The sequence below is a fragment of the Lepus europaeus genome, chromosome 8 (genome assembly GCF_033115175.1).
Source record: "Lepus europaeus isolate LE1 chromosome 8, mLepTim1.pri, whole genome shotgun sequence".
NCBI lineage: Eukaryota > Metazoa > Chordata > Mammalia > Lagomorpha > Leporidae > Lepus > Lepus europaeus.
In genome coordinates, this window is record NC_084834.1 from 36,656,398 (window position 1) to 36,673,618 (window position 17,221).

Below are 17,221 nucleotides of genomic sequence, written 5' to 3' on the forward strand. Positions count from 1 at the left end.
CATGTTCACTGCAGCTGAATTCTCAATAGTTAAAATATGGAATTAACCCAGATGTCTATCAACTGATGACTGTATAAAAAACTAGTGTGTGTGTGTGTGTGTGTATATACACACATAGTGTGTGTATATACACACACACTATGGAGTAATACTCAGTTGTAAAAAAAAAAAAAATGAAATCCATACCTGATCTGCCTTAATTGGTAACTGCCTTTGAAGTTTACCCATTCTACTATTAAGTCTTTAGCCTGATGCTCAATTTTCTCAATCAATCCCACTGCATGAGACAGTTTTTTTTTTCATATGCAACTACAGTTGCTATGGGTTTCAGACCTGGCTTCCCATTGCATGTTTGGCCTTCAGCTCTTCATTTTCTCTACTGAACAAGAAATGGTATAGCAATGACAATCTATCCCTGGTATCATTACTTACAATTTTCTCCTTACATCTAAAATGCCAGTCAGATAATGCAACCCTTTCTATCACTATATCACTTCAATTCCTGGTCAATGTAAAGTTTTAACAACTGGAACTTGTGCAAGGGCTGTCCATCCACCTACCATCAAACACGGGGTTGTGCTGCATATCCTTGTGTCTACCACGTAATAAACCACTGCTATCTATTTCTATCTTTGACAAACAATAAAGCAGTTTACCCAAAATACTGAAATGTTTTCCAAAATAAGTAAAAAAATTTGAGAATAAATGTTTCAAAGGTATATAAGTGAAACACTAATTTATTAAAAAAATATATTTCCTGAGCAACACATCTGTAATGATAGCACTTCTGATATTATGTCTCTAAAAATGGTGAGCAGTCACCTTTGTCAATACATTTAGGCATTAGTAATAGGTACTGTTCAGGACATATACTGTGAAGAGATGGACTAAATCAGTTGCTAAAACAAATACTGTGACTACTTAAAATAACATAATATTTAATGAAAGTTTAGACTATAGCATAATCATTTTGTGGACAGACATAAAAGCAAAAATACAGTAATTCATTTTATCCACGACTACATTTTATAAAATCAGATACAGTGAATTTATAAGCAGTGTTTTAATAAAAACAGTAATTTAATTTCAAATAAATATATTACCTATTCCTTTATCCTATATATAGGGATCTAACTGGCAAGCCTACTAGATTACAGAGACCAATACTAATATAATTCATGATGCCTCATTTGCTTGAATCAATAGATACCTTACATTTGAACCTTATTTTTTATGCTATAAGCCTGATTATTAATTCCTATAAAAACGCTATGCCCTACAAGTTGGCCCAGTAAATGTGACTAGTCTTTTGCCCAAGGCCAAATGATAGTATTTTGAGTATCTGCACACAATTCATCAAGCACACACACATTCCTGTTTCTCTCACACAAGGTCACCAAGGGCAAGCAGCTCTCCTAGTTCTCTTGCTCCTCATAATGAGCATAACCGCTGGCATAAGTCCTTCCTAAATTCAAATTTGTAAACAAATCTGATGACTCAGCATCTGAATCCTTTCCACCTTCATATTCTTCCTCCTCATCATCCTCTGCTTCATACTCATCCTCCTCCTCTTCATGGTAGCCACTCTCCCCATATTTGTCAGATGAAAGGTTCTTCCAATAAGCATCATACCCAGAAGCTCCATCGCCCTCTTCACCTCCAGCCTGCCTGCCAAATTTCAAGGAGCGTGCTACAAAAGAGACATACACATGGTGTTTTTGTTAGTTCCAATTCTCCAAATACTCATTTTCCTCTCTAATATGTAAAATCACATGAGCGTCACTGAATGCTTCTTATTCCCAAATGGAAAAGTAGGTGATATTTCCTTAGTTTTCTCAGGACTATACACACATCATAACAAGTAATAAAGATGATAGTAGCTTTTCGTTAAATGTACAAAAAGTCAGAAAACAAAATGTAGATAAATGTAACTCTTTGAAGACAGTAAGGTACATTAAAAGTTAAAACACCCTTCATTCGGTCAACTAAAGTTTATTCCCAAACCACAAAATCAAACAACACAGTTGATTTCATGACCCTACATTTTCCCTAGGATGGCTTTTTTACAATACAAGTATCCTGGAAAACAAAACTTTGCTTTCTTCTGCCTTAGTAGCAACACAAATGTTAGTGCAAAGGATCAGAAAAATGAATCTCACTTCATTGTGCTACTACGTCCTTAATTAAACAAAGTATTATCAGTTGTTCAGAATTATGGTTCCATTCTGCTATGTTCGATAAACAAATTTGTCTTTAACAAAACTGTTAGCTACACGTTTGTAGTAGTCTTATTCTTCCATGAAAAAGTTATATAAAGCCAGAAAACAATTTCCTATAGTACTAATGTATTATATATGCATAGTGCTGAAATACCACACACCTAAGAATAGTTTCAGAATAACTTTTGACTTCCAGCTACTAAAGATTATCAACACTTGAATAACACTTGAATATTAAAGATTTATAGTCACTAAATTATTAGTAAGGAAGACTTAGCAAACACAGAAAAATCATTTTTCCATCCTAAACATCAGTAGTCACCAACAGTAACTGAAGCAAATGCCAAATATAAATGTGGATATTGAGGTACATATATATATGTGTGTGTGTATGTATATGCATACACACACACATATATATATTAAGTTGAAAAATTTTAGCCATATACTTTTCAAGGCTATAAAACTACCCATACTTAAGAGAGCACCTCATCTTTTCAAAGCAGCAGCAAGAGTAAGAAAGAGAAAAACAAGGGAAAAGATAAACTGGGGGAAAAGATAAAAAGATAAAGTCTAAGCACTTTGGAAAAGTAAAGCACTCCGTTGGTATCTTAAGAAGGGCCTTACTTGACATGCTGAGATCCTTGGTCTCCTGAGTTTCATGTCCACATTTAGGGCAAGGAGGTTGCTTTCCTTTTTCCTGCTTAAACACTTTGCTCCTTGTGTGATCATCACAGAAACAAGCCTATAAAGGACAAGTGAAAATACATAATTAAATAAATAAAAGTATAAGAATATATAAGAAGACATCAATCAATATTCCAAGAAAATTCAAAGACACAGACTTGGTAAGGCAGAGATGAAGAAGTTTGTTGGGACTAGTTAACACTCCTGATTTCAATTTCTTGAAGAGTAATGGTTTTTCTGGAACTCTTCTGAACCAAGACCAAATACAAGACAGAGACTAACTATACACAAGAGTATGACAGGTAGGCCTAAGTATTTATTCATAGATATCTGTGTATTCACCAAGTCCCTGATGACATAATGGTGAACAGTATTTACCACACAAAGTATACAGTCTAACTGGAATAGTGAAGAGGCAATTAGAAGTCACTAAGCATTGAAAGGAAAGTACAGACAAAAGGTACTAAACCAGACATGAGATTTCATGAAGACTTTCTGAGACAATGACATCTTAGCTGAGGCAAGTGAAGTACAGTAAGCAAAGACTGAAGATGCATTTTATGCACAATGACACAGCACAGGCCACACCTGAAAGGTGAGAGCACGAACACCTTCAACACACTGAAAGCCAACTGGTTAACCGGAGTGAAGCTGGGAGAGCATCACAAGAATAGAAGAACCCCAAAATTTTTCTGAGAGGCAGTGAACTGGCTGCATCTGTTTAGTGATCATTCACAGAAATGCAGGAGACTAAGAAAATGGAACATTAAGGAAATCTTTCACTTTACCCAAACTCTTCTAAGAAGGTACATTTGACATTAATTAAGATACTTCCAGGACAGGCATTTGGCAGAGCAGTTAAGACACCTGCATTCCACAAAGTACCGCGATTCCATTCCCAGCTCAAACACCTTATTACAGCTTCCTGTTAATGCAGACTCTGGGAGACACTGGTGCTGACTCAAGTAAGTGGGTTCTTGTGATCCATGGATTGTGTTCCCACCTCCTGGCTTCAACCCAGTCAAGGCCCAGCTATTGTGGGCATTTGGATAGTAAACCAGCAGATACAATCTCTCTCTCTCTCTCTCTCTCTTTCTCCCTATAATGTCTACTGCTATTTCTGCCTCTCAAATAAATAAAAATTAGATACACACTTTTTATAAGCACGCACGCGCGCGCACACACACACACACACATATATATATATATATTTATAAAATACTTTGGTCAGAATGTTCTCCATAAACATAGGTGTAAGAAACACTTAGCCAGGACCCCAGAGACATGTGCACTAGTGACAATTCTACGATAAGCCACTGGAAAGTCATTTAAGCTTTAGTTTCAATTGTCAAAAATGAAAGAATTAAACTGCATAATTCTTAGTTAAGGTCCTTTTTTTTTTTTTTTTTTTTTTTTTTTTGACAGGCAGAGTGGACAGTGAGAGAGAGAGAAAGGTCTTCCTTTTGCCGTTGGTTCACCCTCCAATTGCCGCCGAGGCTGGTGCGCTGCGGCCGGTGCACTGCGTTGATCCAAAAGCAGGAGCCAGGTGCTTATCCTGGTCTCCCATGGGGTGCAGGGCCCAAGCATTTGGGCCATCCTCCACTGCACTCCCTGGCCACAGCAGAGAGCTGGCCTGGAAGAGGGGCAACCGGGACAGAATCCAGCGCCCTGACTGGGACTAGAACCCGGTGTGCCGGCACCGCAGGCGGAGGATTAGCCTATTGAGCCGCGGCGCCGGCCTTAAGGTCCTGTATAGATTGATTACAACTATAAATAATCCAAGGACCACTATAGAAATACAGAGATTAAAAACAAAGTCTAAAAAGAAAATACATAACTATACCTTACAACGGAGACATGAATGCTGACCAAGCCGATTGCATGAAACACCTATGGAAGATAGATACATCTTTAAATCCTGTCAGTAATTCAGTTCTTCTATTTTTCCTTTGTTTTACCAAAGCACTAAGATTCCTCATTGGGATTAGTGCATTACCATTCACAGTTTCATAGTCTCTTAGGTTCAAATTCTATAAAACACACAAACTCCCAAATCTCAAATTAAAAATTCAATTTTTATGTTACACATTATGCAAAAGTCTAAGGCAAATATGCTAACTAGCTATATACTTTGAGATGCTCTTCAAGAATTTTCTATATAAATGTTACAAGCATTTGATACATATACACAAGGTATATATATATATATACACACACACACACACACACATACACAAATGTGTACAGTATGCATATGTTGTATGTCTACTTAGATCAAAGACATCAATTTTATAGTTGAGAACAGGAATTAGCATTTCTTAACAGAAAAAGAGAAACTAAAGGAAATTATTATCTGGGCGAATATGTCATTTTACTATGATAGTAACTACCATTTAATAAGGACTAAATGCCGGGTTCACACAGGAAGGCTTTATATGGATTCTCATTTCAATTAACCTTTTGAGAAAGAAATTCTCCTCAAAGATAAGGACTATTAACCTGGTCAGCAACACTGGTCCTTGACTGGAAATTACATGAGAATCATGCATGCAGGTTAAATACACATGCCTGGCACCCACCACAGACTTGTAAGATGGAATATCCAGGATGAAGCCATGGTATTTGTATTTATTTAAAACCTCCACAGGTACTTCTGATGTGCACTCCTGTGTTAGAATCACTGGTACCAACTGGCAGGCCCAAACTTGGTTACTGTCACTTATCAGAGGACATTTGGAACTAAGAATACGGGTAATGGAGGGGGTTTGGTTGTTGTAACTTGAAAGTGAAAATGATACTTGGTACTAAGAACTAGATATACTACAAGCCTTGCAAAGCCTGAAGCCCACAAAATGAAGAACTGAAACAACCAATGGCCTCCCTGTTGAAATCTTCAGGATTATGTGGTTTCATTTTCTTCTAGAAACAGAAAATTGATATTGAGTTAAATTACCATAAGAGACTACACAAAAAAATGCAATTTCTTTTTCATGAACATTTATACTATCCAGAATATTAAGCATAAAGAACATCTGATATTAAGAAAACAAACTTACATTTAAATGTTTCTGCCTCTAAAACCTGGCAGCTGGCTTGATGTTCAAATTGATCATCTTCACAGAGAAAATTATGGCAAAAAGAGCAACTGAATATTCTGCCTCCTATTGATTAAAAAATAAAAACAGGATAAAACTTTATTGTAAAAATATAGTATCTATAAAACTGAAAAGATAGAGCAAGTCATTTCAGAGGTACATCAAAATTACACATCAAAACTGTACAGTAATTTTTGTTCTAATAAAAGCTAAATTAAAAACTATTGAAGTTCTTGAAGTTGAATTTTAAAAAGGTGGGCTCCCTATATCCCCTGACTACTCATATAATACAACGCTCGAAGAGGCTACCTACTCCCTGACAACTGCTCTCTCTACCTGCTTAAGTAAACAGTATCACAGACTATTAATGCTCAGATAAATCCCCTTTCCAATAAATTGAATATCAAAACTGTACTAATAGTCAGGGTTAACGACATCCTGGGAAAAGCATTTAGAACGTTCATCAGTCAGCTGTCACGTAGGGCAAAGCTTGCTGCTTACATCTAATCACTCACCATGATCCCATACACCTCGTTCACACTCAACACACTCAGCGTCAGTAAGAGGGCAGGCACAGGCGTGTGTACTGAGACATTTCCTACCATGGCACACCCAAGCTTCACAGAAGTCACATATTGCACCCTGCAACCAAGAAACAAGCACATCTATTCACTGTCACTTGACCAACTGCAACAGTTATTTAACAAATGGTAACCATAAAAACCACATGTATATAGCAACACATCAACGCTCAATGATAGTAACCTACTTTTATTAAAGAAAAGACTGAACTGCTCACTCTAAGTCAACTACCTCACTAACAGTAATATTCATGATACACAAAACAAAGCCATAAATCAAAATCAAAAGCTAAGGGAGACTATACACATACCCTATCATAAATTTAAGTCAAGGGAGCTGGGAATGCTGCCGTCAAAATGAATTCTGATTCAAAGAAGTTTGGAGCTCACAGTTTAAGCTTTCTTGTCTATAACAATCCCTGTAACTAATTTGAATTTTTAAATACTACCACTTCTGATATAAGATTAGTTATCTAAATAACCTATAAAACAATAATGTAGCTTTTTCTTAATAGGAAATACTACATTTCTTCCATCTCCCTTTTTCTTTTAAGGCAACTTATGTTTGAAACCATTATTACATTTTTCAGTGGAAAAATATTGAAAGTAAAATATATGACACTATACAACAGCGTAAGACTCTCCAATTCTATAGCAAGTTAAGACTGTGAGAATTTGTCTTTCAATAACACCTACAGAATATTAAAAGCTAGAACAAAATTTGAGAGAGTAGATGATTGCTCCTTTAAAAATAAAAAACTTGAGGCCCCAAACTGAACCTGAGTTCCTGATTTGCATTACAATTGAACTGAGTTTTAAATCTAAGTCTTCTGAATCTCAGTTCAGCATTCTATGATTCAAAGCTCTGTAACAAAAATAGTAAAGACTGATTATCAGTAAGTATAACCACGAAATCCTCAAGTATAATTTTATCTCTTGGATCATTCAGGGTTCTAACAAGGAGAAGACACTCCCAAAGAGGACATCTAGGAGAGTTTAAGAGGTAACATACAGTGAGGGGCTCAGGAAAAAAAAAAAAATCAAGGGATAATATGGCTGCCATTCCCATACCTGTAAGCAAAGAGAGAAAACCAATGGAGAAGACTATACAGGAAAAAAAGGCCTCTCATGACAGAAAATTGTATGTATATTCACAAAAATAGCACCGCTTTCTGCATTTGGACTATGATTTACATCAGAAGTAAAAATCACAACAAAATACGTTTTTAGAAGGAAAACGTGTTTTAGTGAAAAAGAGAACATATAACCCAATTGTTCTATTATTTAAAATACTGAATTTCCTTGGAAAATCCTACATTAATAAAGAGATTATATGTTAAGTATACATACTTTTGTGAACTGCAATACTTAGAAAAACTATTAATCCTAGGTTCTTCTGGAAGTAAAATAAGGCTGCCCTTCTAACTAAAGGCTTGACTGTTGGTTAGGCAGTGCTTTCAGTAAACAGTACTTTGTTTTATAGTCTGATTAGAACATTACTAAAGCACCACTGAGAACTTTTGCTTCAATCAACAAAAATTAAGTCTCCACTCTTTGGACAATTCCCAATAAGAAAAAATGAGCCCCAAACAAGTGGGTAATGAGGGAAATATACAAAGAGCATGCCAGAGAAAAACTAGGTAACCAGAGATTGACTAAAGCAAGGGATGAAGCACAGCTACACAGAAAAAAACACCAATTGGTCAAAATGACTTTCCCTTATCCTTACAAACCTACCAGTCTAAGAAATAATGACAAGTGCTTACCACCATTGCAAGGCCAGTACTATACACACCAGCATGCTTTATGACACAATCAGAAGATTTCATCATGCATTTTGTTTTCCCTAGTAAAGAAAAAAGTTTGCACTATTACTTCTGCAAGATAGAATATGCAAATATTCACCAATTCTTTTTTCCTACCCCACGCTCCTATGGAAATAATTTAAAATCAAACAGAATGAAATCAGTATCATTTACAACTTAAATAAAGATAAAACAAAGATCTTATCTGAGTCAGAAGTACTAGGATTAAAATTTATTATTAAATCTGCTAAAACATATTATATAAAAAATAATTTAAATGCTAACATATATTTGTACTGGAATCAGAAATTCCAATTTATGTTTGTATTAATAATTATTTTGACACTTTAAAATGTGCTAATTTTCAAATGGATCAAATAGACTTCTAAAAGCCACAATTTAAAATGAATTTTACATCTTATAATTCACAATAAAACAAGTCTTTTCTGAAGTTATTATTTATTCCTTACCACAGAATACTGCAAACCAAACCAAACAACTTAATGATCAACCAAACAACTTAATGATCAACCAATTCATCTAATACATTTACCTGTATAAAAAAAATTACAAACATAGCTCCCAGATAAACATTTTCCCACCAGAAACTTGAAATTGTGCCCAAGTGCCAAAAAACAAAAATACATTGTTAAAGATAAAAAATATAACAAAGCCACAAAGTTCTGATCTAGCAGCACATTACCAACCCAAAACACTGTCAGCAAAACTGATCATCAGACGTTACATGAAGATTGATGATGACATATTAATTTTCCATCTGAGACTCCACAAAGTGGAACACGAAACAAAGAGAAGGTGCTCAATTTTCCATGAAGAACCACGTCAGAAAACAGGAAACGGGGAGTAAAACTGGAAATAAGCAGCAGTTATCCAACTGCAGCATGTCTAACATAACACTAAGTACAAGAATCAGCAAGTAAAAACCATATCTAAGCAAAGCACTGCAAAACTCAAGGCCAGAGACACAGAAAATGTGGGAAGGACAGAGCAAGATCTATCTTAATCTTCCAAAAAATTTCTCACACTACACTAATTAGACTTATATAAAATAAGGATGTAAAAACCAGCAAATCAGAGTTCTCCATCTAGGCCAGTCTTCTCTTTTTCATCAATTGTAAAACTGAAAAGATGTCTTTTCAGAAATCTAAAACTACACTAGGGTTATAGCTCTAAAAAATACTTACTGTGACATTATCACACATAAACACACATAAATGAGCACATCCCAAACCATTACACTTGACACTACTATACCATAAGTAAAGAGGATAGCCGTTCAAGTAAGTGAGGAGCAAATCCGGAGTGAATAAAGCTAATCAGGTTTCTTTGTTGCAAGTCTTCAGAACATGTAACAAATATGTAACAGAAACCTCCCAGGTAGGAATGAGGATGAAACTTGTAGCATTTCTCAACTGTATGTATTTTTTCAATAAATAGCTATCTCGGGTAGTCTGTACAAGACACTGCTGCTCTATGAACTACCATGTAGTTTTACATGAACTAATCATTTCAGGAGAAAGTTTCTACCTATACTTGAGAACTGGGTACATGACTTAGGAACTCTACTTCAATCACTTGTGAACACATTTGAAGAAATTCAAGAATCGTGTGATAAGCGCCAAAAGAAAAACCACTGATCACAAAATCAGCACCGATTAAAACAGTAGAGTAAAATTATTCTCAATGGCACAACAGAATACAGGCAATATTAGCAAGAAAAAAAATCTAGAAAACAAACAATAAGGGAGGTGGGCATCTGAAATAGTGATAAAAACACAGCTTGGGACGCCCTATCCTGAGTGCCTGGATTCGAATTGCAGCTCCTCTTCCTATTCTCTCTTCCACTAATGCACACCCTGAGAAGCAGAAGGTAATGGCTCAAGAAGCTGGGTTCCTAACACCAATGTGGGAGACCCAGTAGAATTCCAGGCTCTTGGCTTCAGTTTGGTCAGTACCTGCTTACAGCAGGCATTTGTAGAGTAAACCAAAGAAGTTTGTCTCTTTGTGTCTTTATCTCAGTATATCTCTGCCTCTCAAATAAAAAGTGAATTAAACATTTAAAATTTAAAAAAAAATTAAACAGATATTGACAAGACTAAAGCAGTCTAATAAACTCAGGATCAATTAAATGTTATTAATCTGATACCTGCTCTGTTAATGTTTAAAAGAACGTGTTGGGGAGCTGGCGTTGTGGTTCAGTGGTTAAGCCATCACCTGTAAAACGACATGTTGGTAACTTGGATCTAAATGCTATCTTAATTATTTTCTAGCATTACATCAAACAGGTAAAACTAAGATGTGGCAAGTTTTTGGTAGACTAAATAACATTTTATGTTATTTTACTAATAGTGAGGTATATTATTGTAAGCAATAAAGAGAAACTCGCAAGTTCAAACTAATTAACTTCCAAATACTTGATTAAAAATAAAAGGCATGTGTACTTAATTATTATATACTTACCACACTGTGCACAAATTGGCAGCTTCTGTACAGAATTACAAAAGTAGCAAAATGCTCTATTCTTCTGCCGTCTTGTCATGTAAAATAAAAATTTTAAATATGGTAAATTTCATATAAAAGGTGAGTGGCACTGTTTTATTATGTGTACACAGTAAAAGGAATAAATAAAATTTACCTCTGACACTTGTCACATTCCTATAAAATGTAAAAAACATAACATTAATTTTTCTGCTGGCTGAAAATTGCAAATTTACTTGCTTATAAAGAATACCTTTATATTCTTAACTCAAAATGTGACACTACCCAAAACCCTCCCACCCCATTCATGTACAAAGGATCTATAGGTATTTAGGCACTGGGCACATCACTCTAGAGGAAGTAGCATTATCACAAAGGAGTCTAAATTTGATGGTGTTTTATTTTTAAACTGTTTTTTTAAGGAATTAAATACTACAGAATGGAGGTTAACACACACACACACACACACACACAGTAGAACAATAAATAATAAACTTCACAGAAAGCCCAGATTCCTAACTATGGTCTTAAACACAAATTGTCCCCCACAATCTAGTCCCTGACCACTATACAAACCTTGCTGACATATTCCCTTCAGATTCAAGTCAGTAACAGCCATAAATTGCCCAATTCATCTTATAGTCCTTTTTCCTGTTCTTTCTAGCTCTCTTTCGCCAAGGACCACAGCTGGTGCTACGTGGGCACTCTCCTCTCTCTCTGCCTCCCCACCCCTTCTCCCTTCAGGCAATCCTCTGACCCACTCATGATGGGTATTTCTCTTTGTAGGGCTGCACACACTCACACATGAGTGTATATCTGCTCTTTCACTGTTAAATAAATCCCGTTCTTATTTGCGTACATTTAAAAAAAATGTTTCCGCAAATATACCTCATAGAAGTTCTGGTGACAATGCCACCTCTGTGAAGGAGATACACTCCACACAAGCTAGATTTTTTTCACCTCTTGTTCCTAATAAAGTCACAGTACCTTTCTTAACACACTAAAATCTAGTTCTCATTATATGCACAAATGTATGCCATAAGACAGAATTACTTATTGCTTTGTCTGCTCAGTACTTCTCTTCTCTGGAAAAGACCTTGACATACAATGAAATCCCCACTGCCATGACTGTTCTATATAATTTTACCTTCCCTCTCCCCCATAAACTTTAGTACTGGGATGGGCACTAGCTCAAGCCCAGCCTATCAGACTCCTTGCTTCTCTGAGTGCTACAATATGTGATGGAAGACAGGCAACCAACCAGTAACTATAAAGTCAAACACACAAAGTCAGAGAAATGGAAGAAACCAAAGATTTTTTTTTTTTTTTGGACAGGCAGAGTTAGACAGTGAGAGAGAGAGGGAGACAGAGAGAAAGGTCTTCCTTTTTCCGTTGGTTCATCCCACAAGTGGCCGCTACAGCCAGCACGCTGCTCCAATCTAGAGCCAGAAGCCAGGAGCTTCTTCCTGGTCTCCCATGCGGGTGCAGGGCCCAAGCACTTGGGCCATCCTCCACTGCCTTCCCGGGCCACAGCAGAGAGCTGGACTGGAAGAGGAGCAACTGGGACAGAACCGGGACTAGAACCCGGAGTACTGGCGCCACAGGCGGAGGATTAGCCTAGTGAGCTGCAGTGCTGGCCGAAACCAAAGTTTTTAAAAAGCCAAAGATGGAACCACAAGCTGTTTGAGACTGCAGTTGTCCTTGAGTGCCAGCTATAGCCTTCCCTTTTCCAGTTACATGGGCTATTTCATTATCCATTCATTTCTCACATTTTATAAACAAATAGGTTCTAAATAATAAACAACACAACTGAGCTGTAGGCTTGAGAAAATAGGAACATGTCAGTCATCTCTGTATTCCCCAAAGTGGCTAAAATAGTTCACAGGAGAAGCACAATAAATGTCTGACAAATGAAATCACATTAAGCATTCCATATACGTTTGATGAAACAAAAGAGAAGAAGGTCAGTGGGAATAGAAACATGCTCAAAGAAAGGAAAGAGATAATGATGACAAAATCTTTTACTTTCTCACAACTTTCACAATTCAAAGCAGCCCAAAAATCGTCAAGACTACGCCACTGAGCACAGGCAGCTAAGGTAACAGAACAAGAAGCCAAAAGAGACACCAACAACTTGGAAAGTTCAGAAAAGACAAATCACATAAGTGAACAATTGCTAAGAGAAAATGACAACATGAACAGCGATTTTCAAACGGTGAAATTCAAATGGCCAACACACATATGAAAAAATGCCCAGGATCCCTAGCCATCAGGGAAATGAAAATAAAAACCACAATGAGGTTTCACCTCACCTTAGTTAGAATGGCTATCATCCAAAAATCAAAAAACAATAAATACTGGTGAAGATGTGGGGAAAATGGTACCCTAATAGACTGTTAGTGGGAATGTAAACAATTCAATCATTATGGAAGACAGTAGGGAGATAGCTCAGAAATCTGAAAATATATGACCCAGCAACCCCACTCCTGGGAATTCACCTAAACAAAATGAAATCAGCACATGAAAGTTACCTGTCCCCCAGGTTTACTGCAGCTCAATTCACAGAAGCTAAGCTACGTAATCCACCCAGATGTCCATCAATTGATGACTGGATAAAGAAAATGTGGTATATATTCACAACGGAATACCACTCAGCCATAAAAGAACGAAATCCTGTCTTTTGCAACAAAATGGATATAAATGGAGACCATGATGCTTGGTGAAATAAGCCAGTCCCAAAAATACAAATATGTTTTCTCTGATATCAGGCAGTTTATATAGAATAACAACAACAAAAAAGTGAAAGAATGAAATGGGCATCTTATGATTTGATTATTGTTTTTAGCCCTTGTCTATAGTCCTGTGAACAGTGGTCTTTCTACTTTTTACTCATTGAACACATGGTTAGTGGTACATTAAGCCCATGATTATAAAGTACATTAAAAGTATGTTATTGGAGCTGCTGCTGTGGCACAGTGGGCTAAGCCTCCGCTTGAGGCGTATGGGCTGCTGGTTCATGTTCCAGCTGCTCCTCTTGCAATCCAGCTCTCTGCTGTGGCCTGGAAAAGCAGCAGAAGTGCTTGGGCCCCTGCGCCCAAGTGGGACACTCAGAAGACAACACACTCCTGGCTCCCAGCTTCGGATCAGCTCAGTTCCCACCACCGCAGCGATTGGGGAGTGAACCAGTGGATGGAAGACCTTTCTCTCTGTCTCTCCCTCTCTCTGTAACTCTACCTCTTAAATAAATAATTTTTTTTAAAAGGTATGCTATTGCAAAAATTAAAGGAAAAAATAAGAAAGGAAGGAAGGAGAGAAGATTAAGGAAGGGAGAGAGGGAAGTATGGTTATCTTTTTAGAATTATATGTAGGAAACACATGAAATCTGTTTTCTTTATAGTAATAAAGATGTTTAAGGAAGGAAAAAATACAACCATAAAATGTTATATAATATATATTATACATAATATATATAACAAAAAATGGTATCTTATTATCCGTTGTTAAATATTTGTTACCAACAGTGTTGTGAGGTAATATTCTAGATCTCAAAAAGATTATTCAATCAAAAAAATCACTGCTATTCAGTGTTAAGTGAAAACAATGAGAACGCCTCTAATACACACTTCAAATTCAGTAAGCAAATGTACATGTGACCATAGTATTCATTGAACTTTTTTATTCAGGTGCATTTCAGGTAAAATACTATACAGTTTTTCAACTGTCAAGTGATAGTAAAAAAAAAACAAGTTGTTACCATTGAAGCATTACACGGGTGTTTAGCTAAATCTACAGTGCTTCTGGAGGCTCTTAGTTGTTTTTCACGTTCCCGGCGGTTTTCGGCCTTTTTCCTCGCACCAGTCTTTTTTTTGGGCATTTTTCCCTCCTTCCATAAAAGAGAATAGAAAAGATGTAATAGGTTGCCTTTAATATTTTAATGAATTAAAACTTAGTATCATGAAATCTTCTTATTCTCAAATTTTCAGTTCAATTCTGTCATTTTTACATTTAAGCACAAATATTCCAAATAAAATGGATGACTTAAGGCACTCACTAGCAAAAACACTGTCAAAAAACAGAAATGTCAAGATATTCTACCCTGGGGTGAGAGTTTGGTATAGCAACTAGGATACCACTTGGGACCCCTGCATCCCGTATTTGAGGGTCTGGATTTAAGTCTCTGCTCAGCTCAGGATTCCAACTTCCTGCTAATGCATACCTGGGAGGCAGCAGGTAGTGGTTCAAACATTTGGGTTCCTGTTACTCACAAGGGGACCTGGACTAAATCTGAACTTCACCCAGCCATGGAATTGTGGCTCTCAGAGGATGGGAGCTCTCTGTAGCCCTCACTGCCTTTCAAATAAGTATTAAAAAAAAAAAAAAAAAAAAAAAACCACTATGATAAAAGCCAAAGTAGTTTCTTTTCCCATAAGAAAAAAGTTTCTCTGATGTTAAGTATTCTGCACCTTATTTAGCAAAATTCATTAGGCATACATTAACAAGAAATCATTAAAAAGTGCAATATTTACCTACTTTAAATCACTTTAAGCTATATATTTCGATAACCTGATGCTGCCAAACTTGAAAAAAAAAACTATTTTCTCTATGTAACATCTAAATAAAACTGTTAACCGAGTCACGTGACATCTCTAACCACAAAATCAAACCACTCTCTAAAAAGATATTAAAGGCATTACAGTGGCTTTGACTCTGAAAGCTTATCTTCTCTCCATGCAGTGAACATATAATTTTAACTGGGTTCAAGTTGAGGTTTACGAGCAATTAAAGGACTTTCAAATCGGCTTTCCTTAAGTTGAAAGAAATAGCACACGTAGAAAAACAAGACCTTTCTAAACCGAAGTTGTGTGGAATGTCCACGTCAAAAATCAAGCGGCAGGCAGGGTGGGTGGGATCAACGCAGAAATCCGGACAGCCCAGCCACGAGTTCACAGCCTGGCTATCCAAGTAACGTCCAACCACTAGGACACTCGTGCAACATTTAAATGGACCAAATCTGGACAGGGCAGTGCCCTGGCCAAAACACTAAGCAACAATCACGAGATCGCGCGGGCGAATTCTGCTCCCAGAGTTGTCCCTGAACCCACCGGGAAAGTGGAGCCTCGTTTTCTTACCCCTTCCAACTTGTTCTGGACACCTAAGAGTGAAACCCTCCTCCTAACCTCACACGGGGCCAAACCCTTCTCCGGCAACGCTGCACACTGCCCCGGCCACCCGGCGGCTTTCAACGGGAAGGCAGGAGTCGGAAGGGGCGCCACGCGGCTCCGGCAGCCCACGACCGTCCCCGCCCGCGGGCCACCCTACCTCGAGCGCGCGCCGGGCCGACCAGGCTCGGCCTAGCGGAGAGGCCGGGATCGCCCCCGGGACGGAGGGACAGGGAGCGGCGTGAGGCCGGCCCGCGACCGCAGGAACCCCAATCCGCGAGCCAGCCCTCCAGCGACAGAGCCACTAACACCCACAGACAGGGCAGGCTGCGGACATTCGGAGCCCGGCCGGATGTCCTCTTACGTGCGCAGCGTCCTGACGGCGCACGTCGACAGGAAGCGGCCCGGCCCCTCTGCTGGCCCCGCCCCTCTGCTGGCCCCGCCCCCTCTGCTGGCCCCGCCCCGGCGCGGCCCGGCCCACCTGTGCTTGGGGCTCCTCTTCCTGGACTGAGGATTTGGAGAGAAGGGATGGGATGCCAGGGAAAAGAGGGAAGCTGGGGGAAACAGACGTGGAGAAAAGCAATGGAGAACTCTAAAAGGAGAGAAATAGAAAAGGAGGAATGCACTCACAAACTTACTACTGGCTCAGGGACTCAGATGGCAAATTCTTCCCCGAATCTTTTGCAAACCTTTCCGCTGCTTGCATCTTGCGCGCCTCACCTCCCACCTTGTGTTGGTTGCTGCTGGAGCTGCGCCTCCAGTTGCCTGATGGCGTTTCCTACCACCCTGCTTCACCTCCTTCCTCTGCCCTCGGATTCCACGGCTCAAAGCTCCCCTGCATTCTCTTTAGTGTGTGCTCTCCCTGGGCTTAGCTGAAGTCTGACTGTCCTCTCCAGCAAGGCTCCCTTGCTCTAAACTTCTCCCAAGGTCAAAGAGAAGCCAGTGCCCTTGCACCCCAGGGCCACACCTCATATCTCTCTGGCCACGCCACCTTATTTCCTTCAGTGCTGCTGTTTTATACCCACTTATTGGTGAAAAAAGCTGGGACCCAATGTTCAACTTCTGCCGTCACCCTTAGTCACGCTAACATTTAGATGGAAGACTCTTTACTCTTGGGCCCTTGATTCCACCTCCAGCAGTCATTACGTCCACTCCACTAGGCATTGGTATTCATGG

At 38.4% G+C, this 17,221-nt stretch overlaps 1 protein-coding gene across 2 annotated transcripts; it reads right to left on the minus strand.

Moving 5' to 3' along the window:
* Window positions 1-734: 734 nt before the first annotated feature.
* Window positions 735-16,406, minus strand: ZNF330 (zinc finger protein 330). Of its 2 annotated transcripts, none has more exons than XM_062199574.1 (10): window positions 16,206-16,406; window positions 14,641-14,769; window positions 11,044-11,063; window positions 10,869-10,939; window positions 8,349-8,428; window positions 6,517-6,643; window positions 5,963-6,067; window positions 4,750-4,796; window positions 2,847-2,964; window positions 735-1,690 (listed from the first exon to the last, which is right to left on the minus strand). In XM_062199574.1, exons 2-10 carry the CDS (start codon window positions 14,758-14,760, stop codon window positions 1,416-1,418), a joined length of 963 nt encoding a protein of 320 aa, XP_062055558.1. In that variant the 5' UTR covers window positions 14,761-14,769; window positions 16,206-16,406; the 3' UTR covers window positions 735-1,415. The 2 variants fall into 2 exon arrangements, with proteins under 2 accessions (XP_062055558.1, XP_062055559.1); XM_062199575.1 differs by lacking the exon at window positions 16,206-16,406 and adding an exon at window positions 15,989-16,007.
* Between the last annotated feature and the right edge of the window lie 815 nt (window positions 16,407-17,221).